Source organism: Acanthaster planci, linkage group LG20 (genome assembly GCF_054643075.1).
Source record: "Acanthaster planci isolate LZ-2023a linkage group LG20, COTS_SCS, whole genome shotgun sequence".
In the NCBI taxonomy this organism is placed as follows: domain Eukaryota; kingdom Metazoa; phylum Echinodermata; class Asteroidea; order Valvatida; family Acanthasteridae; genus Acanthaster; species Acanthaster planci.
In genome coordinates, this window is record NC_141796.1 from 1,434,268 (window position 1) to 1,457,582 (window position 23,315).

Genomic DNA, 23,315 nt, shown 5'->3' on the forward strand with positions numbered 1-23,315 from the left:
CGGTGTTCTTGGGGCGTCAAGAACGGACTGAACTCGACCTCTCCTACCGTGTATTGACCGCGTATGCCTGAAATCGATTCGTTCTGAGCAGAGACGTCGAAAAGCTTTAGGAAACAGACTGGACCCAACTTTTTCCATTTTCGCTGGATGAAAAAAAGTGCTGATTATTTTTCGATCATCAGGTCGATAGAGGGGGCTATTGAATTTTTTGACAAATTTTTACATTTCCTTAGAGGGCGTCATACTCAAAAGTGCACCTCGTTTAATGGAATTATGGGGGCGCTGTTGCATATAAATTGACGTTGGCAACTTCTGGCCCAAAGAGGGCGCTATATATATTTTATTTTGTTCTATAGAGGGCGCCACTCATTTCGCCAACAGAGGGCGGTAAATATTGATTCAACAGAGGGCGCTATATTTATTTTCAATAGAGGGCACTATTGGTACATGGTAAACGTTGCGGCGGCATGTGCAAAATGCAAATGGAAAACCAGGACACGACAGACTTCAAAAATAAGGTCATGAAGTTTTGAAATATTGGTAGCATAAAGGTAGGCTGCAGTGTATTCCCCCTTATTGGAAATCTATATTATAAAGGTTATTTACGGGATCCCCCAAATACATTTTGTTCATGAAAGGTTTGCATAATTGATTGTCTTGTACACGTGAGATGAGGTTTCAGTTTCCTTGGACATGTTGGACAGGCATGACGGGTTGGTAGTACTTGTACATATGCGATGACGAGTGGTAGGCCCAGAATGCCCTGCCAAATCTGCGTCCTTGCTCAAACATAATATAGTAATAGTATAGTGAACATGGTGAACTATTTCCATCGGTGAACATTCCTCATGTATGTAGCCTACATACAGTGTACATGTATGTACGACTTTGTGTGACTTGCTGCCATATTTGTTTACATGAATTGTAACGCTATCCATCAGTCATGTCAGTCTCTTTTATAAAATCTAGCCTTTGATTTATGATTCACACTTCTTGACTGCACTGCACCTCTGACACTTATTCTGCTTTTTAAATCAGATTTTTCCTTTGAGAGTAACCGTGAGGTACATGTACCTATTTTCATGTACATTTTAATTAGCTCTAGACAGTGAAAGTTAACGGTGGGTTTTAGACTGTACAAGTATGCCTAGGACACACGTAGGACATAGAGCCTATTTTGAAAAATCTGAGATGTTACTCAACAATTGTCCAAATTCTTCCCAGCGATCACACCAATGCATAAGCCACTGTTGATTCCATGTATCGGTTAGACTATTTTCAGACGTGGGAGTGTTCAACCTGCCATAGACAGCCGTAGCGCAGTGCGTGTCACCTGCTTTGCTGGTATCAATCCAGTCACACAGACATGACAGAGTCTACATTGTATACATGTACCTGTAGGTCACTCATGCAATAAAAATAGAATTTTCCCCCCCAAAAAATAGTTGAACCAACTGGTCAAATGTTTCCTAAGTGAATACCTCACATTTTTCACAGCGTAGTACTCAAAATATTAAGTCACTGCTGGAAAAAATGTTCAGCATTACCATATGAAATGCTTTCCTTCATGTACATGTTTATCTTGACTGGCATTGAGGATATCAAGTCGTCCTGCCATTGCAAAAATTATAGCAATATTTTTTTAATATCTTAACTAAAAGGACGTAGTCTGGAATTATAACAGTCTTTATAGAGGGCTTGCGAGTGACGTCACATTAGAGGACATTTCCTTCTTCCTCTAAGATCAGCTCAAGTAAACCTTTTGAGCATTCATTGGCGTTAAATCTAAATACCAAAACATGTCGTCTGGAAGGGCGCTCTACACCGGCCCTCTATAGGCCAAGCAGTTTGCATTACACTATAGTAAGGTCCCCTAACATGGCACACTTGACTTCCACTTGACTTTCTTTATACAGTGTTGCCAGACCTCTTGTTGAGAAAAAATTCAAATTCATGCATTTTTACATTTTGGGCTACAATTTTAAAAGTCCCTTTTGCACGTCAGGGAAAAACATCTTGAAAGCTTGAGCCAAAATAAACATTTCAATAGAACTTTGTAATGGGTAAGATCAGAATAGTGGGAATTTGATGAAATTTCACCTCGGAAATTTGAGGTAAAAATATTGCTCCTGCAAGGCATTTGAGGCAACAAAATCCAACTGCGCCCACGTTGTGGGCCGTGCATTAAGTGAAGGATGTTGTGTGACAACAGTAAAAGCTGAAGGGATGCATTGTTGTTATTTTAATTGTAGGAGGAAGTCAGAGTAAGGCAAAACGATGGAGCAAGGAGTGGCCCGTATTTTGGCAGCATCATCGGAGAGAGAAGAACTTGAGGAAGTTCCTCCCCAGCATGAGGTTATTCAAAGACTAGCTGGGTAAGTCCAGAATTTAGGGGTCCAAAAGTGGGACATTTATGTATCCCTGTTACATCTGACCTTTGTTATTGCACATGGAAATATCACCAGAATTGATTTTTCAAACCATTAGTATTTGTTTGGCAGGTAATTTGTGCTTATTCATCACTCTTGGAAATTAGAAAAAGTATTCTGAGCTTATAAAAATCATATGTCAGATGTCACAGGGACATGAAAAAAAATGGGTCCCTGATTCCTGGAATTACGCAGCTGGATGAGAACCTAAACTGTGTTCCTGCAATTTTACCAATCTTCTCCTGGTTTATTATCCTACTTAATGCCAGTCTTCCCAGATCTTTCATAATCCACCAGGAGATCTGTGAAAGAAAGGGCAGGATTAAGGAAGCTAGAGCCCAGCCCAGGCACTTAAATCACGAGGGACTTGATGCCTCTGTAGTGTTTTGGAGAATATACATGTACCATGTTTATTGATGTTTGATACCCTCTACATGTACATGTAGGCCACGTGAATCAGTCTGAAGTACACCATGTCTGGGAACTAGTCTTGTGTTTATTGATTGTATTGCACTCAAATAGTTGTGACTCCAACTGACTACTTGTACATGTAGATGCCTGACTAGACTCAACTTTTGTACTTATGATGACTGGACTTGACCCGAGTAATTATGTTTAACTGAAAGCTAGCTTGAGTCACAGTGTTGTCAGCACTGGCCTCGAGCTACAACATTTTGTGACTCATTACAACTCTGGCTGAAGTTGCATGTAACTCGTAGACTCAATGAAGTCATTTGTTTCTTGTATCTCCATTGTATTCCAACAGTGTAATAAGAGAAAACCCACTTCCAGTGAGCACCCAAGAGACTGTGACTCAGATGTGACGAGGAACAAGAACAGTGGATGGAGAAAACCGCAGGTAGATAAATTGTTACATTTCAGTCATGTTTGCCATCTGTTTAGAAATGAATTTTGCCCCATGCATTTGGCCATGGTATTTGCCAATGTCAAAAAGCTCTGACGTGCTCTTAGTAAAGGCAGTGGATATACAGCCATTACCGGCAAATTCGAGTAAATTGTATTTTGCCAGCTACAAGTAGACAGCGCCCTCTTTGTACAAGTAAGCCTGAATGTAATGGTGATTAAGTTCACTCTGTATTCCCAGTTCATTCAGTGGTCTAGTGGATAGCGTGGACATCTTGAGATCACTTGATACGCTCTCAGCTGGGTTCGATCCACAGCTGTCATCTTTTTTTTCCCCAGACTACTAAGAATTTTCTACTTTTGTCAGTGTAAATTGACTTCACTATTTAATTACAGAGTAGTACATCCTCCTTCTGATTTGTGGCTCTGGAGGATTTTCAATTGTAAAAATGTCTGGTTCACACCTTGTGAATGCAAAGTCACAATGACTATATTGGCACAGACCCAGACTAAAGATTCATTGGGGTAAGAATTTCTTAGTCCAAAAACACAGTTTACTGCATACGTTTCTGGTAAAATGTCGTTTATTTGCCAACAATAGCTGAATATCCACAGCATTTTATGAAAGAGCCCATGCACTTGAAGAAATCCCAAATCACATAGCTGCCAATTTGTGATGTACATGGGAACAGAAAGCAGTCATTTGGCACCATTTTCTGTTCATATATTTCTAGACCAATTTGAGTTAGTCCTTGACCTTCATGGTTAGCCTCTCCTCGATGGGAATTTCTTTCCGAAAGCCGACTCCAAGAATTCCAGTCTCGCTTGGCCACGAAGGCCACCTGCCAAACTGCAAATTCTCGGTTTGTGGCCCAGCGTGCTCTGCACGCTTTGAATTACACGGTGAAAAGGCTGATTGTTTGGTGGCATGTGGCTCTACTCAAGCTTCCACATTCCCGTTGCCTCTTTTCAAAGTGGGGACTATTGTGAAGCTGGTGATTATGATGCAAATTCGGTCTTTTCATTTCTGGGCTACACACAAAGGCCAATTACCATATACACAAGAGCCAGGGTCTGCCTTCTTTCACTGTGTTCGCTCGAGCTTGGGCCAAGAATAATAGCTGAAAAGTGGGCTGAGAATCTCAATTTTTACGGCATTGCTTAACGCGTCCCGGCGTGAAGGGGTTAAATAGACCTTGTCCTTGACCTTGAGATCACTTTTGTCCAAATTTACTGGATTAGGCTGAGATAACTACATTAGCCTGTACGAAATGACAGCAGCTGCTCACTTGTGGCTTACCTATCGTGTTACTTCAGGCATACCTTTGGGGCGAAGTCATAAAACCCACAACTCTTTTGGAGCATTTTTGAGGAGTCAGACTGGCATAAATATAAACGTAACTGCTACCATCTTTTACTGTTTGAATTTTAACCAGTTGTTCAAGGGGATAGCAGCGTGGTTGGTCCCCTGCCTGTGGGCTCATCTTCTGGCATCACTACCCTGATAGAGTAAGGTGATAGCAGCGTGGTTGGTCCCCTGCCTGTGGACTCATCTTCTGACATCACTGCCCTGATAGAGTAAGGCGATAGCAGCGTGGTTGGTCCCCTGCCTGTGGACTCATCTTCTGGCATCACTACCCTGATAGAGTAAGGCGATAGCAGCGTGGTTGGTCCCCTGCCTGTGGGCTCATCTTCTGGCATCACTACCCTGATAGAGTAAGGCGATAGCAGCGTGGTTGGTCCCCTGCCTGTGGGCTCATCTTCTGGCATCACTACCCTGATAGAGTAAGGCGATAGCAGCGTGGTTGGTCCCCTGCCTGTGGGGTCATCTTCTGGCATCACTGCCCTGATAGAGTAAGGCGATAGCAGCGTGGTTGGTCCCCTGCCTGTGGGCTCATCTTCTGGCATCACTACCCTGATAGAGTAAGGCGATAGCAGCGTGGTTGGTCCCCTGCCTGTGGGCTCATCTTCTGGCATCACTACCCTGATAGAGTAAGGCGATAGCAGCGTGGTTGGTCCCCTGCCTGTGGACTCATCTTCTGGCATCACCGCCCTGACACAGTAAGTCATCTCTCTTGTTTCGTTCCTCACTTAATTACAAGATTAGTGATCATGAGTTTGGTTCTCACAACCATCTGCCTTACCCATCAGTCCCTGTACCAATCAGAACCCACCCAGCCTATTACTCTCTGCACTGCGGAGTGCTGTATGCGTTCCTGGTTTTAGCAGTGACTATATCTGAAACTAACGGGTGCAAGGGTGAATCCAGGGTCGTGGGGGCTTTGTTCCCTCTCCCAAAAAAGAGCGAAGTACAGTTACATCATTGTGAACTTTCAGGAATTGGAGGGAATTTGGTGGTCTTAATTTCAATTCCTACCCTTCCAAAAGTGTGTTGAAAGCCCCAAAATGTGTTGACGAACCTAAAAGTTTCAAATAAGTGCTCCCTTCTCCCCCAAAATAGTTCTGGATACGCCTTTTGCTGAAACGCTTTCGTTCACAATCTTTTGATTTTAAAAAGGTAAAAGGTCGACTTTACTTGACATTTGTGATGATTCTTTCCCTGTGTTTAGATTTGAGCAGACCTCCTTGCCAGTTATTTACCTGCAACAGCTGCCTATGTTGAGGCTAACTAACTGCGTCCTGCTTCGCGGTGCGACTGGACTGACCAGAGATGAGTTCTCCAATGTTGACGATGCAAGTGTCGCATCGTGAATGGTAGCAGGTAAGAATGTCATATGTTTTATGCGGCCTTTTGGCCAGTAAACAATGAATGTAAACATCCCAAAAAAAGGACCAGTTTTCTTGGGAGACCCTCGACTCCAAGGTACAGTCCATCATTTGCCCTTTGTGGATCATGTTTCTTTGAGGAAGTCTAATGAAGGTTGTCTAAGAACAAACCTGATGACGTTTCAGCTCAGTGAATATTGTACATTCTGAGAAAATCAATATTTTCAGGATTTGTAATTCAGATCAAAAGTTGCTGAGTCATGTTTGCATTGCTCCTGAATTCAGCATCTGGGACATGTTCTTACGTTTCAGTAAAATGTAGCCTTGTCCCACACTGATCAGAAACCATGCACGTATGTGTCGTGTCACAACGCATGCATGCGTGCTTCCAATGGCATGTTTCCCTATATGCATCTTCTAAAGGCATCTTTAGACAGCTTGCAAGAAAGACGAATTTCACTGGGAGTTTAGTTCCATAACTAAATTTAAACAAAGTTTGCTTTTCAATAATAATTTTGTCCGTTACTTTTTTGGATAGCTTGAAATGATGGACTGTACCTTTAATATTTAGAATCCAACAGAAATTAATCAAGTCAGATTGAACAAGTGTTTCCTCCTTGACGCTTTGATACTTTGTTACGGTAGCCCCACTATTGATAAAGATGTGGTCATTTGAAGACAAACAGACAGAGATTCTGTTGTTGAATTTAGACCTATCCGCCTTGAACAGAAGCACGCCCTCAATGGCAGAAAGGAGCCATGTTGGTGGGAAGTGCTCACTTTGTTGGGAGCAAACTGTACATTTTATAGTTTTCTGGAACCAAAGAGCAGTTCCCACCAAAGGAGCCTGATTTGCTATTGCGCCCTCTCTTGGGCCTGCTTGGCCCTCATACCCATCAAGGAGGATCAGTTTTTTTTTCACAAATGTCTGTTTCTGCTGCAGATGAACTCATTCTATTGTCATTGATTTCTTCCCCAGATGTCGTCGCGTGAAAGCTGTGCATATGGCCTCGGGGAACCAGACTATGGTCCTGATGAGAAGAGCGCCCTCGCCTCCTTCAACAAGCAGAGAAGCAAGATGGAGGACAAGATCCTACAGGACTTCCCAGGGATGATTGCCATCAAGGAGAGAAAGTAACTCAGATGCCAGTCCCTGCCTCCGTCACTGGGGAAGAGTTTCCACGTCAGGATCTCAGGCAGTGGTTCACACAGGCAAGGAAGACTGCAGTTCCTTGCTTCCACGCAGCGACGTAAATCTGTGCTGGGGACTAGGGATAAATATGCTGGGTACCAAGGGACACTGGGGGCGCTGTTCGTGATGTACAATGTACACCAGGGGTACCGCAGACATGTAAACGCTGAGACCGTCAATCTCGCATGTATAACCATGATTTTATAAAGTATACGCAAACAATGGGTGAGACGATGGTTGGTAGCGTGTTCAGTGCACATTACCCACAACAAGTACATGTACTCTTATATTGTCTGTGTTTGTTTCCATGTGCTCCCAATATACACTCACTTTTTTTCCTCTTCGGCACTGTTATCTCATTATTTTGAATCTACATAGGCCAAAATTAAGTAAATAAAAGTTTTTTTGCCATCGAAAAACGGCTTCATGGAATTTGCCGAGTGGAATTCTTCAACTGTGCGTAAGTTCCCTATACCGAGGGGTGAATTTGCTTTCAGTGTTGATTTTAGTCGGGCACCACACTGATCACTGAAATCTCAATGTAGTTTGGAATGTGAGCTGGGGGTCTGTGCGTTTATATGTCTGGTACGGTATGCACACATGTAAATCGCTGTCTTGAACAGGGCAATAACAGGGGGGGGATTAGTGCATACTACTTAACACTAGGGGGCGCTGTTTATGATACGATTGATTCTGTATTCTTCCACCCTTCAACCTTACATTAAAACTGTGTGTTATCTGCCTATTTAGGGCTACTAGAATGCATTCTGGCTGTCGGGGAGTTTCAAAAATACATGTACCTCAGAATCTGCATTTTTTGTCACCGCCAGAAAATTGTGGGCAGCCCCTACCCCGATCACAAAGTGCGGGCGGGGGGGCATGTAAATTCAAACCCTGTTAACAGCATTGTGAACGCAACATTCTGCTTGTAGCCAGGACATTTTGAGGTCCCAATCGCTTCGTTCTTCATTGCTTCCATTCCTGATAATGCAAGGTTCCTATTAATACAAAGTAATCTGCAAAGCCTGCTGGACCTCTTAGTTTGACTGCACCCCCCCACCCCACAGATTTACGCCCCTGCCATCCTGTCATGAAGCAAGACTGTATGTTTGTACATGTATATTAGTGGGAAAGAGTTCCATACACCGACATCACTTGACACCCTGTGTACAAAGCCTACCAAGCTGGGCCAGGAAATTCCAAGCAGTAAACTCTTCAATATTTTCCCTGTTAAATTTGAATTTTTAGGACCGTATTGCTTCTAGAGGGCTGATTTACATGTCCCATTGCGCGCAGAAAGTGTATGGAAACTCTTTCCGTAATCCAAATTCATGACTGGAAAGGATATTTTTCTATTGGTCAGATTACATTTCAACAACCATTCCAAGTAATTTGATCATGATACATTCACTCGCATATTTGGGCATATTTATTGCTTTTAATTCATTTTGGGGGAGTCAGGTTTACATAGCAGCTCTTTCCTCATCTTCCGCCTTCCGTGGCTCAGGTTCGAATCCCACCAAGGCCCACAACCTCTAAAAACTGAAGATGTATTTTCCTTTTCATTGCTGCCCATAGTCATCCTGCAATTAGTGCTGAATATTCATGAGATGAATAACAATAGCAAACTATTCATGCCAGCCATGTACATGTAAATAATCTCTACGGGATGATTTTCAATTGGCCATTAAAGTACAGTCAGTGTGATGACTATTACATTTTTCCCGCCATTTTCGGATGTGAGATGGGGATAGTGTTAAGTTTTTAGGGCTGGGAAGAAAAACCCAAATAGATATTCAAGAGGGAAACCCACGGAATCAAGTAGAGACTGCAAACCCAATGAGCTCAGACAAGATGTGATTCTGGGTCGCTGAGGTGGAAGGCGAGGAAGGTATCACTCTGCCAACCTGACTCCCCAAAATAAAACAAACTCGTAATGTTATCACAATGCTTAACTTCAAAAACTGCAAGTCGTCGTGTCAGTGCTAAAAGGTCCTTACAGGCAAATTACATCTAATGGTCCTTATTGAAAAATATTATTTTTTAAACAGAAAATTGGGCAAGAAAAATTTGTTGAAATTAAATATATTGGCCCCAGAAAACTAATTGAATAAATGAAAGGGAAACAAATGTTGTCAGGTTTCAATCCATGTACAACATTTCCTTCATGCTCAGAGTAAGACCCAGAAAGTATTTTCAAAATTGTGTTTTTGCTGCAATGACCTTTTAGCACTGACCCAAGGAATTTGTACCATAAAACAGTCCCCATTTAGAAAGACTAGTCTTGGGGCGCTACAAAATTTTACAACCATGTTGCCTGCTTTTTAAAAGTGACCAGCGTACTGCACATTTCACATCTCCCCTTTTCCCATTCATTCCAAATACCAGTTCTGTACCCATCAATGTTGTCTAGCTCACCACGTGGCCGTTCCAAACCTCATTGGAAAACCTTTCATTATCACCCCATGGAAATGGTTCTATATGCCGTTGAATTTTCCCCAAGGAAGCCTTTTATTAGCCTTTCCAATTTCAATTATCACAAAAATTCTAAATCAGAAATTTGCTTGGTGTAGAAATTTGAGCTTGCTGTGGAAATATGCCTTTTCTGGGTATATTTATCAAACGTTTACTATGTATCAGAACCATTCAATTGTACTTGTGTTTTCATGAAATAAATGTTTAAACTAACAGACCTGTTTAGTTTAATTCTATTTGTTAAAATGTTGTGCTTTACCACTTAGCCGATTCTGCCAATTTAACAATGCCACAGTTTCCTATCTATAGACTTAACACTACAGCCCCATCCTAAGCCCAGCCGGTCTTTAACATCTTCCAAGCTCCTTATATAAAGTTCCCTCTTAAAGCCTTTTAGTCTCAAACCTATTGGTGTTCCAATCAACCCACTGGCAATATGGAACATTAAGAAGCTATATCCTTCAACCCCATGAGATCCTCAGAGCTCTAATACTGATAGTCCCAAGCCCTCAGCCATCCACTCTACCCTTCCTATCAGCTCTCAGACTTCCAACCCCTAGGACTTCCACCCTTGCCTATCTCCAGTGCAGAGCTAGGCTGAAAAATATTCTAAGTCCAAACAATGGAAGGTTTAACATTTAGAAACGAGCACATTTCTTCAAGAAAGTGCCATGGCATAGCGGTTAAGGACACTAACTGCAATGCACAAGGACCTGGGTTCAATCCCAGGTGGGCATGCACAATTTTGTTAAAAAACTTAGTAAAAAAAAAAAAAAAAAAAAAAAAACTTCCTTTTCCGGGGACCCCGGGATTTGAACCGGGGTCCCCTGGCCTGGCAGCCAGCTTGCTAACCACCAGGCCACAGGCCTCTTGATAATAAAACATTTCGGAACTAATATTTAAAGGTTAGGATTGCGCAATTTCAAAAAAGGTCAGGGGACACAGCTCATCTGCATATATTTAAATAAAATTTGAATATGCAAACACACAGAAAAGACAGTATACTTATGAGGGCTGAAACGGATTGATAAATACCGACTTTGATGTATTCAGTTTAATATAAATTCATGCCTCAATGAAGTAGGTAAGGACTTCTTTACCAACTGCTTCAGAATATTCATTTTGGTATTTAACATGTCTCTTTCACAAAAAAACAAATGGTGGAAAAGTAACTTTTCACTTTGAGAAAGATTTTTCAGGTCCTCTTGCTTTCAAACAGGCATCTTTGAGAAAATTCAGTAAAAACATGTCTCTTGTTCAAGCTACTTGTGACTTGGAATATGAGAGGAATTTACAATGCCTGCTTCTGCATTTTGAAAGAAATTACACAAAAAAGTAATAAAGCAGAAAATTGAAAGTTCTGAGAAATACCCATTATTTTTTTCAAGCTTACTCAATTAAGAATTAAATAGAGTATACAATCTCCATTTACACAAATGTGGAAAAGGGCATAATTATGATTTTGTGCAGTCACAAACAATTTCACAGATATTTTAAAGCTCCAACTTTTAGTGCATAAATCAGTCTATCTAGCTGCACAGAAGGCAAAATACTTGCAATTTCGTTTACTGAATTTGTTTGAAAACAAATCTCTAATAGCCATCTCTGTGTCACAGTTAACCTTAGTTTCTGGCTTTTCTTTCACTATTTTTAAGGTAATTTACTGCGTCTTGGGTTTTTATGCTAATGATATTTCAATATTCATAAGCAAAACTGTGATGTCATCTCAGGAAGAAAGCCTCAATGTTACACCTGTTTGCACACAAAAAAAGCCCTCCATTTCTTTGCTGGTTCACTGCTATGTCTACAGGAAGAAGTAAACATTAATCCCTTTTTCAGAAATGATAAAAACCCAGCAATGAACAACAAGTACACATATGTCTTCCCAGGACATCACAGAAATAACGCCCTCAGTTGTCCAGGAAAGCATGCATAATTTTCACTGTTTAAAATGAGCACTTTTCAATGCCTTTATCCAACAGGAAAGACTTTTGAAACATCGGAGAGTATAAAGTTGCAGAAAAATTGTTTCTCAGAAAGATCCCCTGCAGCTTTAAAATAAGATTACTTTTCTCGAGACGATACATCGATACCAAACCTGTCCTGCAAACGTGGCTGTTTTCTTCGACTAAAAACAGCTACATTCCCTATTTCAAGCCTGAAACCCTGTTTACTGTGTCAAGACAATGCTGGACTCTTTTTTTGGCAAATTTAATCTTTGAGCTTTGGAGCACCTTGTTTGCACTGGCCAAGTTTGTGAGGTGAAGCCCCTCCAAGGACCACGGTAGACAGGAACCACTTCACCCTGCTTGGCACGCTGATGTTCTTCTGCCTGCACTGATGAGAAAAATGGAAAGAGTCTCTTCAGGGCATTATGAAAAATGAGCAAGATTCTTAGAAGAGTGGAAACAACCCAGTCTGCAGGCTTGTTGAAAGTCATCCTTTTTAAGCAAAAGTCAGATTCTTTTATGTAAAGCAGATTTTATACATTTCTCGTAACTCTGTAACTTGCATGTTGGAAGTGTCCAAAGCATTTTGTTCTCAAATTAAATGTTTGTTAATTATTTTAAACGCTCCTTATCACAGACCACGGTATAGACCACTATGGAAGCTGCATGCCAAGTTCGTCATCTGTCATTCTGCAAAGTGCATTTTAGTCTTACGACAAGTCTCTGATTTCTTGGTTTTCATAGTTTTGTTACCTGAAATTCCTTCTTTTCTCTCAAACTACAGCCATAACGAATCTTGCTTTGGGCCATACATCTTTTAAAGTTTCAATTCAAAGCTTCAGGTTCCAATTAAGTTAATTAGTGCGGACTTTTCAACTGTCTCATTTGAAGGTAACCTATCATCTATGAGAACCCTGGGAGATACTGTAAGCATCAATCAATGTCCATTCTTATGCAAATCATATTATATCATGCATGCACAAAAAAGATTTCATCTCAATTGGCCTCAATAAATCAAAGTTAAGTGCCCTTGATTTTCTAAATGAGCGATAAAAAGAAACTGAAAATGATGTTACACCTGCAACTGAAGCAGAATAGTCAGGCTCCTTCCATTTTAGAGTGGATGATAAATAAGGTGGATTCAGGGAACCCAATCCAAAATGGCCATCTTGTGAATAAAGCTCAGTGGGTGTATATAAAAGAGACGAATCATATATGCGCATGATTACACCCATAAGCTGAATTCTGAGAAAGTTGTTTCAGAAGAATCAGAATATTAAAATTCCACCATTTCGTCATTCATTTTTTGAATGAATTTTAATCCTTTTTGAGTCATTTGAATTAGGATTTAAATCAATGCTTTAAATCAAACAACCCTGCCAATTTTTCAGGAATCTTCTTGCCTAAGAGTGGAGTGCTACACATTTCTTTTAAAGGTGCAGTCCATCATCCGTGGTTATCAGAAAAAGTAACTGAGGAAATTATTGTTGAAATACATACTTGGTTGGAACTAAACTCCCTGTTAAGTTATTCTTTCTGGCGAGTTGTCATTTTGAAGAAAATAAAGAAAGAAGACGATTTCAGACAATGCACTTGAAGACACATTCTGGGAATATTGCTATTGAAAATGACAAGCCTTCAGACCACAAACACGCATGTCAGTCTACAATGCATTGGTTCAGTGTGTGATATTGCACAGCTGCATTTGCGTGAGTGTGAGAACGTGTCCCTGGGGCTCAAATTCCAGTGCAATTCTAACATGACTTAGCAATGTTTGATCTGAATTCCCAATCCAAGAATATCATTTTTTTCAGAAATATACAGTATTCACTGAGCCAAAGATTCGCCAGCTTTGTTCTAAGGCACCTTTAGATTTTTGAGTAATTTTTCTGCCTCATAGGAACATACTGGTGATGTAAGATCCGACAAATGATGGACTGTACCTTCAACACATAAGAAGTTATTATCGCTGTTGGCATATAAAATTTTGGATGCTTTTACAAAAATCAATCATGGCTCACCTACGCTCTTTCAGCCAGGTAACTGCATCTCCATGATGAAAGGCCACAGTAAACACAACACTGAAAGGAATACAAGAAGAAATCGTTAGAAATTCAATCAAAGAAATTGTTAAATGTTCAGCAATTTCAAGCCATGGTGCCTTTGCAAATGACTCCAGAAACACAAGACACTTTAGCTCATGACTCCAGATTTACTGGAGGTGTATTCAAAGCCAAACTCTTAAAGAACAAGTCCCTGCTGTGTAAAAGATCCCTCAGTGAAACTGCTAAGAGCTAGGATTGGTCACTCAAGTCCGGATGGTTAGAGGCTCATGTTCATCTGTCGGTTCATGCAGCTGAGACTAGAGCTAGGATTAGCCACTCAAGCCTGGATGGTTAGAGGCTCAAGTCCACCTGCTGGTTCATGTTGCTGAGACTAGAGCTAGGATTAGCCACTCAAGCCTGGATGGTTAGAGGCTCAAGTCCACCTGCTGGTTCATGTTGCTGAGACTAGAGCTAGGATTAGCCACTCAAGCCTGGATGGTTAGAGGCTCAAGTCCACCTGCTGGTTCATGCAGCCGAGACTAGAGCTAGGATTAGCCACTCAAGCCTGAATGGTTAAAGGTTCAAGTCTACCTGCTGGTTCGTGCAGCTGAGACTAGAGCTAGGATTAGCCACTCAAGCCTGAATGGTTAAAGGCTCAAGTCCACCTGCTGGTTCATGCAGCTGAGACTAGAGCTAGGATTAGCCACTCAAGCCTGGATGGTTAGAGGTTCAAGTCCACCTGCTGGTTCATGTAGCTGAGACTAGAGCTAGGATTAGCCACTCAAGCCTGGATGGTTAGAGGCTCAAGTCCATCTACTTGTTTCAGCTCCTTTCCAGGAGCAAGACATTTCACAACTTCGATCTGTGACAACAGCACAATGGACGGAGCTCTTCAGGCCATTTGAATGCTACACTTACAGCAACATACAGGTCACAACACTTGGACGGTCGTCCGTGAGACAGTCGGCCGGTGAAAGAAACTTTAAAAGACAAAAGCAACATGGGAAAAAAAAGAAAAAGAAAGGTGTAAATCTGTGATGCAGAATTTGACCTTTGAAATAATTTGATAAAATACTCCACAAAACAATAGAGCCTGAAAGTTGACCCCCGATGATGCGCTCCCAGAACCCTTGGACAGGAAAAATAACATGCAAAGATTGTAGAATTTGTAATATTACTCCTTAAAAAATCCAAGTCGGAAAGGGGGCTTTGGAAAATATTTGCTGGTATATCAATGTATAGAAACTGAAAAATCACCCGACCTAAAAGAGAAATATCCTGTCAAAAATTGACAATGATCACTTCCAAAAATCTAAAATACATAAAGGAAACAGTGCAATGGGGCAGTCTCGTTTGCAGATGAACATTTAGAGTTTGAAATTTTATGGTAGTCCGTCGGTAAAAGCCGAAATAAAAAACTGATCAAAATATTTAACACAGTCTCATAATTTATAAGTAATAAACTTAAAGCAACATTCTACTTCAATTACGAAAGATTCTAATCTTAAACCTTTGCTTACAATTGCATGATGCCAACCCAACGGAATCTGGAACCCATTGACTGCAAGTAGGTAAATCTTTGCAACGTTGTACAATCTCGTTTTCACCTTAGCACAGGGAGTGGAGACTGCAAGTAGGTAAATCTTTGCAACGTTGTACAATCTCGTTTTCACCTTAGCACAGGGAGTGGAGACTGCAAGTAGGTAAATCTTTGCAACGTTGTACAATCTCGTTTTCACCTTAGCACAGGGAGTGGAGACTGCAAGTAGGTAAATCTTTGCAACGTTGTACAATCTCGTTTTCACCTTAGCACAGGGAGTGGAGACTGCAAGTAGGTAAATCTTTGCAACGTTGTACAATCTCGTTTTCACCTTAGCACAGGGAGTGGAGACTGCAAGTAGGTAAATCTTTGCAACGTTGTACAATCTGGTTTTCACCTTAGCACAGGGAGTGGAGACTGCAAGTAGGTAAATCTTTGCAACGTTGTACAATCTCGTTTTCACCTTAGCACAGGGAGTGGAGACTGCAAGTAGGTAAATCTTTGCAACGTTGTACAATTTCGTTTTCACCTTAGCACAGGGAGTGGAGAATGCAAGTAGGTAAATCTTTGCAACGTTGTACAATCTCGTTTTCACCTTAGCACAGGGAGTGGAGACTGCAAGTAGGTAAATCTTTGCAACGTTGTACAATCTCGTTTTCACCTTAGCACAGGGAGTGGAGACAAATGTGCACGAAAAAGGAGATCTACATGTACATGTAGGTACGATATCACGTACCAGATGTGAAAGGTTGTTAAGAAAATTTATTTTTACCCATCTCCATGTGGCTCTTCCTAATTATTACTTGTGGAAGACAATGGTAAAATTCCAACATGAATGTTTCATGGGATGGTTTCAATAGGAATCATTTTTCCAGATATTACCGAACGTGATAGGACGGCCCGATGTAAAATCCCCACAGGAGGACCGTGCGAGGGTTCAGGAAGCTCGCTGAGTGATCTTTTACTTTCAGGCTCTATCGATTCCAACCCAACCAGTTCAAGATTGTCAACAGCCAATGTTTTGCTTTTGTTATTGAATCAGACAAGGCTGAGCACTAAACGCCACGGCGGGTGCACCTAAGACAAGTTTGAGTGATGACTGTGGTTAAGCGTTTTTACAAATGTCAGCCAAATGAGGGACGGTAGAAGTAAAGAGAAAAAATAAGAACAGAAAAGAAAGAATGAGAAAGAAAAGACAATGCTGCTACTATTTTACTGCAGATAGGAATGATAGGATAGGAATATTTTTGTGCAGGATTGAGTGATAGTGCAGTACAATCCAGCAATTGTACAGATCAATCAATCACCCCCATGATGCCTCCACGGGGTAGACGGTGTGCAGAGAGAACCCACGATGCCTCCACAGGGGGAAGGTTTGCAAAGAGAATCCACAATGCCTCCACAGGGGGAGGGTGTGCACAGAGAACCCACGATGCCTCTACAGGGGGGAGGGTGTGCACAGAGAACCCACGATGCCTCCACAGGGGGGAGGGTGTGCACAGAGAACCCACGATGCCGCTACAAGGGGGAGGGTGCACACAGAGAACCCACGATGCCTCTACGGGGGAGGGTGCACACAGAGAACCCACGATGCCTCTACGGGGGAGGGTGTGCACAGAGAACCCACGATGCCTCCACAGGGGGGAGGGTGTGCACAGAGAACCCACGATGCCTCCACAGGGGGAGGGTGTGCACAGAGAACCCACGATGCCTCCACAGGGGGAGGGTGTGCACAGAGAACCCACGATGCCTCTACAGGGGGAGGGTGTGCACAGAGAACCCACGATGCCTCCACAGGGAGGAGGGTGTGCACAGAGAACCCACGATGCCTCCACAGGGGGAGGGTGTGCACAGAGAACCCACGATGAATCTACAGGAGGAGGGTGTGCACAGAGAACCCACGATGCCTCTACAGGGGGAGGGTGTGCACAGAGAACCCACCATGCCTCCACAGGGGGGAGGGTGTGCACAGAGAACCCACAATGCCTCCACAGAGGGAGGGTGCACACAGAGAACCCACGATGCCTCCACAGGGGGAGGGTGTGCACAGAGAACCCACGATGCCTCCACAGGGGGAGGGTGTGCACAGAGAACCCACGATGCCTCCACAGGGGGAGGGTGTGCACAGAGAACCCACGATGCCTCCACAGAGGGAGGGTGCACACAGAACCCACGATGCCTCCACTGGGGGAGGGTGTGCACAGAGAACCCACGATGCCTCCACAGAGGGAGGGTGCACACAGAACCCACGATGCCTCCACAGGGGGAGGGTGTGCACAGAGAACCCACGATGCCTCCACAGGGGGAGGGTGTGCACAGAGAACCCACAATGCCTCCACAGGGGGAGGGTGTGCACAGAGAACCCACGATGCCTCCACAGGGGGAGGGTGTGCACAGAGAACCCACAATGCCTCCACAGGGGGAGGGTGTGCACAGAGAACCCACGATGCCTCCACAGGGGTCTAACACGAGGGTCTAACCATGGACCATGCTGGAAAGCTGAACATGATTGGGGGGAAGGTGAGCACAGAGAGCCAGTGAACAGGGGTCAACATTAGCAGTGCAGTGTCTCTGTGTTTGTCACACCTTCCTCGTTTTCTATTTCAACTTTTACATGCAAAAACACCCAAACGTTAAACTTCAGGATTTTCCAGATTTTAAAAGAGATTTTTGGGAAAATACTGATGAAAAAATCTGAAATTAGGAACAATATAGATAAATCTCACCCCTGCAAACTCCAGTGTACTTTCTGCACAGTGCTTTGTGACTCCAACTGGTGCCGTATGGTGTCAGCATCGGGACATTACCAAGTACTGCAAGCACAGAGGTAGACGAGTCAGGATACTCAATCATGTCACTCTACAATCAGGTAACAATGCTGTGAACATAGAAAGAAATTCAAGATGTCAGCATTTACCTAAATGCTGCACAGGACAGAATTCCCCTCAATCATGCACCTGACCTGTCGAGGCCCAATATAATCAAACGCATTTGTATTGGTTGCATCACAAAGTGGCATGTCACTTATGAACACAAAATGACGCTGACAAAGTGATGCACAGTCCAGAATTTGTCCATAGTTTGTGGTGCACCAACTGCATATATCCATGTAGGTCCATTCGTGATGCAACCGGTGGCCGTGACATGTAACAAGGTTATTGGGACTACTACCTTGTACTGTAGTAACAGGGACCTTGTGATGTTGGGAAAAATCAGACAGCAAAGATTTAATGAAACCTACAATTGCTATATCTTGCTATAAGCAGGATAATGTAACAAAATCAATGTCGGATTAAATCCCGCTTGGACTCAGTGACTGGGTTGAAAGGTTGATGTTGCTGTGTTCATTTGAACATGTGTTTAACTGAATCCCCCTGGGTCAAATTAATTGCTGGTTGGCCCATAACACATGTGCATGTACTCTGAAAGAAAAACGAATTAAGAGCAAACTAGGGTAAGTTCAATTATGGACTACTGGTTAACTTGTGGTAGGTTTGTGAGAATTGTGACATACCTAGCACGTGTGCAGTGAAGTTGAAGTGCAAACGACTCTGGTCAACCGTTGTCAGGTCATTGAATGAAGGGGAGAAAAGGTGGCCACAGGAAGGGCTGAATATCAAAAATAAAAGTGAAAATGCTCATTTGCTAGTGACATACTGTTTTTTTTTTTAATTTTTCTTATAACTGGACTTCTTGACACTAAACTATTGAAAACGGGACCATGTAAGGTGACAAGGCTAGTCAAACCATGGACTAGCGTACATGTACATTCAATCAGAGTTAGTGGAACTATGGTTAACAATATGTCCTTAATCAAATCTGCCCCTAAAAGTGAGAGTGTCAACCTTGGAGTAGTGGAAGAGGATCTACCGAGGGCAGCTGGTACCAGACACATCCAGGAGGAATCTGCAGCCACAGGTTGGTCTCAATCCAAGGATGATGATGGCATGCATCCTGTAGGCTGTGGGGATGGCGTCTCTCTGTTGAACAAATGATAGATACCAAACGATCAAGGGCTGGTGGAGAAAATCCTTAAGGATGTATCCAAGCCACATTGGAAACAATACATGGGTACTTGTTAGTACAAGGGTATAGTCCCTATAACCATTGGAAACAATGTAAAATTTAGTATTGTTTTGTCCCTAGTCCCTTCATTTCTTCTCAACTGTTGGTTGGTTTGCCAGTTACATTTTTCATTATTCACGCAAACTATGTGACAGTTCCAAAGCTCTACAGCCATTTTGAAGTTGGTATCCTTCTACTTTCTCGGGAGCTGTGAACTGTTTTTTCATCTGCCATTTTATCAACTGTTCCACTTCCACTTTCCCAAACCCCTCTTATTTTAAGGCCAAACAATCTCATTTTTCCAAAGACACTGTAGGGCAACTATTTTTATCCTGATGAGCTCAACAGAACTTACAACTTGAGTAGACCTAACACAATGAAGAACATGTAATGCAGTGTTTACCGCAATGCACTGCAGGTGAAAATTAGGGCGTTAGACGGAGCAAACTTGCAGTCTCTTTGGAGCTTGAAAAAATGCAGCTCTGGCGTTTTGTCATGTGCTTGTTACAATCTAATGGCAAACAACAGTTAACACAAACCACTTTGAGAACTATAGGTCTTAATCTCACTATCCATGTTGACACGTTTCCATGCGCATGATGTTCTAGCAATAGCGTTCGCACTGTTGTCCCCACTTTTTACCCACAATGCACCTTGGTAAACATTGCATTACATCATTATGTTAGGTCTAATGCTGAACCCCCATAAATTTCACGGGCGGGCACCTCTTGATAAACCATTTCTTTGACAGTGCGGCAGAGAGGGAACACTATTTCAACTTCAGTAGGATTTTAGCCATAGGGGCAGTAACGGAAATGTTTATGGAAAATTTCAACTATGTGAAAAACCTGGAAGTGTTTACAGTACGTGCAAATGCAACATTGTTGGAGATGATCATAAAATATTTTCATCTCAAAAGCAAATGGCGCACCTGTAGATGTTCCTTCCTCAGATAAAGTTCCAAACCATCAGAACAAAAAAATGGCAGGAGAATTCTGGCCCAAGATGTGGTGGAGTTCATTTGGGCTTGACATTCCAACTGAAAGAAAGGTCATTTCCTGCAGCCAACAGGAAGAAGAAATGTTGAACGGCCAGGAAGCATCACAGGTGTCACAGAGGATGATGGTTGCCTAAACTCTGATAATTCAGGGGAGATCAAGTAGGGTTGGTACTGCTATGGTGGGGACGGGGACAAAGGTCAAGTGACAAGTGGTAACGCTCTCCTAAGTGTGAAACTGTTAATTTCTGGTTACTGTATTTGCCACATCAAGACTGGTCACAGAAAAGATATGATCTATCTTGAGTTTACAAACTCAGAATCCTGAGTATAGGAGTGGTCCTCATCCAGAATGCATTGGGGACTCAGAATGCATTGTGGGAGCGTAGGATTTGCCCAATTTGTGGTTTATGTACAACAAGGGGAACAGTGCAAAGCGATGGTATTTTGGAGAACTCCGAGGCATTGCTACAGACTGCTCCCCTCAGAGTGTCCTCTTCAGTCAGCCTGAGAGCTATGCTGACTGGAGTCCCAAACTGCCCTGCACAGGGCCAAGAGAGGGCGCCCAATTTCCTTCACAGTGTTGATTCCCTTGGTGGTGAAGACAATTCCTGGTCTACAAACAACTTTGAAATACACACATCACAGTCGCATTGCTACCAACAAGACTGACTGCACTTACTGAACACTCCCCACTCACAACGATGAGGAGGGATGGGGCTTCTACTCGAGGCAAATACTCCAAGCAGGGCCACCTGAGGCAGACAGATTGAGGGGTAGAGTTCAGATGACAGGTAGTCCACACCTGTCAGCCACAGTAGTGGCAGTATCTCCTTTGGAAGAAACCCTGAACGAACTCCATGAATCTTGTGAAACAGTTTCAAGAATGAAACGCGACCTGGATATTAAAGCGGAGAGAGTCATGGCAGATGTCGCATCATCGATGACATCGAAAACATTCAAACAGACTGTTTGCAAAAGCTGGCAGAAATGAGTTTGGCGTCGGAGAGAATACAGCATTCATTGGAGACAGCAAGAGAGGTGACAAGGACGGCAGCGGATAGTGAGTTCCTCTCACTCTATGCAACAATCAAGTTTGTATCAACAAAGACTTGACAGTGTTGGCAGTTCGCACTATTCCCAGAGTTGACAAGAGGCCTGGATTTCTGAAGTTCAAGCCCATAGGGGAGTGTAAGAGACATCAGTCTGGGCAAAGTGGGAGCAGCGATGTGTGTTCGGTAGCAAGGGAAGTGGTCCAGGAAAATTCTATACAGCACCGGGCACTGCTGCTCGACAGCCTGATGAGGTTTTGGTGACTGACTACGTACATGTAGGCCTGCGGGAACAAACGAGTTGTGATTTACATCATCGATGGTAACCAGAAAAGCACGATCCCCATGCAAGGATGTAAGTTTAGATAGAAAACTGCTCAAAATAATACACTTCTTTGTTAATTGTTATCTGGTGTTCGGTGTTACATAACACAAATATCCAAGCCTGTCACAAAATGACATGGTACCCTAGCCCTAGCCCCACGAGTGTGGCACGGACTCTCACTCCAGGTTCAGCCCCACACGTAGGGCTGTAGAGGCTCAGTGGTGGCGACACAAAAGAGACAGATTGTAAAAGAGGGCCAGACGACACAGCCCTATGCGTGGGATTACATGGTACCCATGATGACTTGCGAGGTAAAAAGATAACAGGCCTTCGAGATGCAGCCTTCATTTATTAGGCCTACATGAAGGCCCATGTACCATTTTTCCAGGCAAATTGAATAAGATTTTGCAAATCGTAGGCACTGAGCGCTTAATCTCCCACAAAAGGACTTTACATACATGTACATTGTAACATGAAACTACCTTCCAAGATTGTACACGGTGGTTTCTTACGGGCGATTCACAATACAGTGCTCCACCAAGGGTTTCCTCTCCGGATAAATGTAGGCCTAGGCCACTTTTCAAGTTTACGGTCGACACGCTGCCACGATTGAGCGCAGTTTGGTACAAAACTTTGGGGAAATTTTATTTCATTAATTGAGTCTTCGTTGCATCACACAGAAACCATCGTTTTGACAACTGAACACCCATTTGCAATAAGGAATTTCGAATTTTCAACCAAAATAAACAACACATTCGGAAAAAAATTGAAGTTCCCCGCGCACAGCGCAGTCTGGTTACTGCGAATGAGACTTTGTCGACAACTTTACCTTGCGGGGCACGACGAAAAGGCTAGTCTGGTTCCCTGACCGTGTCCGAAACGGGCTTCCAGAGCTACGGCTAGGTCTATTGTCCACGCATTTCCAATGGACCTAGACCTAGCTCTAGACAAGAGATTGACTCCCGAACCAATCCTGATAAAATCGGGTATCGCCTACAGATATAAATAGATCATGACGCAATACATGCAGGATGTGTTGGCACGAAGGTGCAGACCACTAATTCATGAAGTGAGAATTTCTGGCCAGCTCATTAGCATTAAAAGTGCCCCACAGTATCTTTTGAAAAAAAAAAGAAATAATTGTTTGGCCCCCAAAATGGTGAGGCTGTGTAGATCTTTGCCAGGATCAATCCCTGAGTCTTTGAGCTTTCATAGAGCAAAATGGCTAAAAACTACGGTTGAAAAATGGTCCTAGTGCCCGAGAAAGTCGAGGGTTGCCACTTAAAAATGGCTGCAATCAGACTTCGCAAAATCACCCTTTGGGGGTTAATTTTGTTTTGTGGGAACAGTTAAAAATGTAATTGGTTAACCCACAAAAAAATGAAAAGAAATTGAAAGTTTAGTGACCAGGCAAGAATTTCATTTGTGTTTGAGAAATCTAAGGGATGTTGGCGTGCATGTTATTTGGACCCTGAACGGTGCTGATTTTACACCGTTTTTCAATGGGGCTTGAACTTACATGTACGTGAGTGATCAAACACTGTAAAACCACATTGCATGGGGGCTTGGATCCCAAACAAGGTTTGGTTTTCAAACAAAAATCAAATCTTTTCTGGAGTTGTAAATTTAATGTTTTCAATATTCGTTTTTGCCCT

At 42.7% G+C, this 23,315-nt stretch overlaps 1 protein-coding gene and 1 long non-coding RNA gene across 16 annotated transcripts; one reads left to right on the forward strand and one right to left on the reverse strand.

Moving 5' to 3' along the window:
* The first annotated feature begins 432 nt into the window (after nucleotides 1–432).
* Nucleotides 433–8,981, forward strand: LOC110975518 (uncharacterized). 2 transcript variants are annotated; one of them, XR_002597712.2, is made up of 6 exons: nucleotides 433–551; nucleotides 2,253–2,375; nucleotides 3,196–3,288; nucleotides 4,730–5,354; nucleotides 5,864–6,015; nucleotides 7,000–8,981. It is a non-coding gene; the product is annotated as an uncharacterized LOC110975518 (long non-coding RNA). The 2 variants fall into 2 exon arrangements; XR_015423536.1 differs by having other exon boundaries at nucleotides 2,253–2,355.
* On the reverse strand, nucleotides 8,624–22,578 carry LOC110975589 (uncharacterized). Of its 14 annotated transcripts, XR_015423532.1 has the most exons (9): nucleotides 22,125–22,578; nucleotides 20,218–21,619; nucleotides 19,092–19,201; nucleotides 18,736–18,830; nucleotides 17,948–18,034; nucleotides 14,600–14,661; nucleotides 13,580–13,717; nucleotides 12,715–13,172; nucleotides 8,624–12,019 (listed from the first exon to the last, which is right to left on the reverse strand). XR_015423532.1 is itself a non-coding variant. In XM_087130667.1 (8 exons), the coding sequence occupies exons 2-7, from the start codon at nucleotides 20,305–20,307 to the stop codon at nucleotides 13,658–13,660; spliced, it is 504 nt and encodes a 167-aa protein (XP_086986793.1). In that variant the 5' UTR covers nucleotides 20,308–21,619; nucleotides 22,125–22,578; the 3' UTR covers nucleotides 8,624–12,019. The 14 variants fall into 14 exon arrangements, 10 of the variants coding, with proteins under 10 accessions (XP_086986793.1, XP_086986794.1, XP_086986791.1 ...); XR_015423534.1 differs by lacking the exons at nucleotides 12,715–13,172; nucleotides 14,600–14,661 and having other exon boundaries at nucleotides 8,624–12,024; nucleotides 13,658–13,717; nucleotides 17,948–18,099; ... (2 more) ...; nucleotides 20,218–20,344; nucleotides 20,966–21,619; XR_015423533.1 differs by lacking the exons at nucleotides 12,715–13,172; nucleotides 14,600–14,661 and having other exon boundaries at nucleotides 8,624–12,024; nucleotides 13,658–13,717; nucleotides 17,948–18,099; ... (1 more) ...; nucleotides 20,218–20,344; nucleotides 20,966–21,619.
* Between the last annotated feature and the right edge of the window lie 737 nt (nucleotides 22,579–23,315).

Excerpts from the sequence above, each read along its gene's own strand:
- LOC110975589 (XM_087130666.1), bottom strand. The coding sequence starts at position 20,307 with ATGAACTCCACCACATCTTGGGCCAGAATTCTCCTGCCATTTTTTTGT. Across the intron at positions 19,202-20,217 it reads TGAGGAAGGAACATCTACAG|AGAGACGCCATCCCCACAGC; the intron begins GTGCGCCATTTG and ends TTTGTTCAACAG. Across the intron at positions 18,035-18,735 it reads CTTCACTGCACACGTGCTAG|TACTTGGTAATGTCCCGATG; the intron begins GTATGTCACAAT and ends CTGTGCTTGCAG.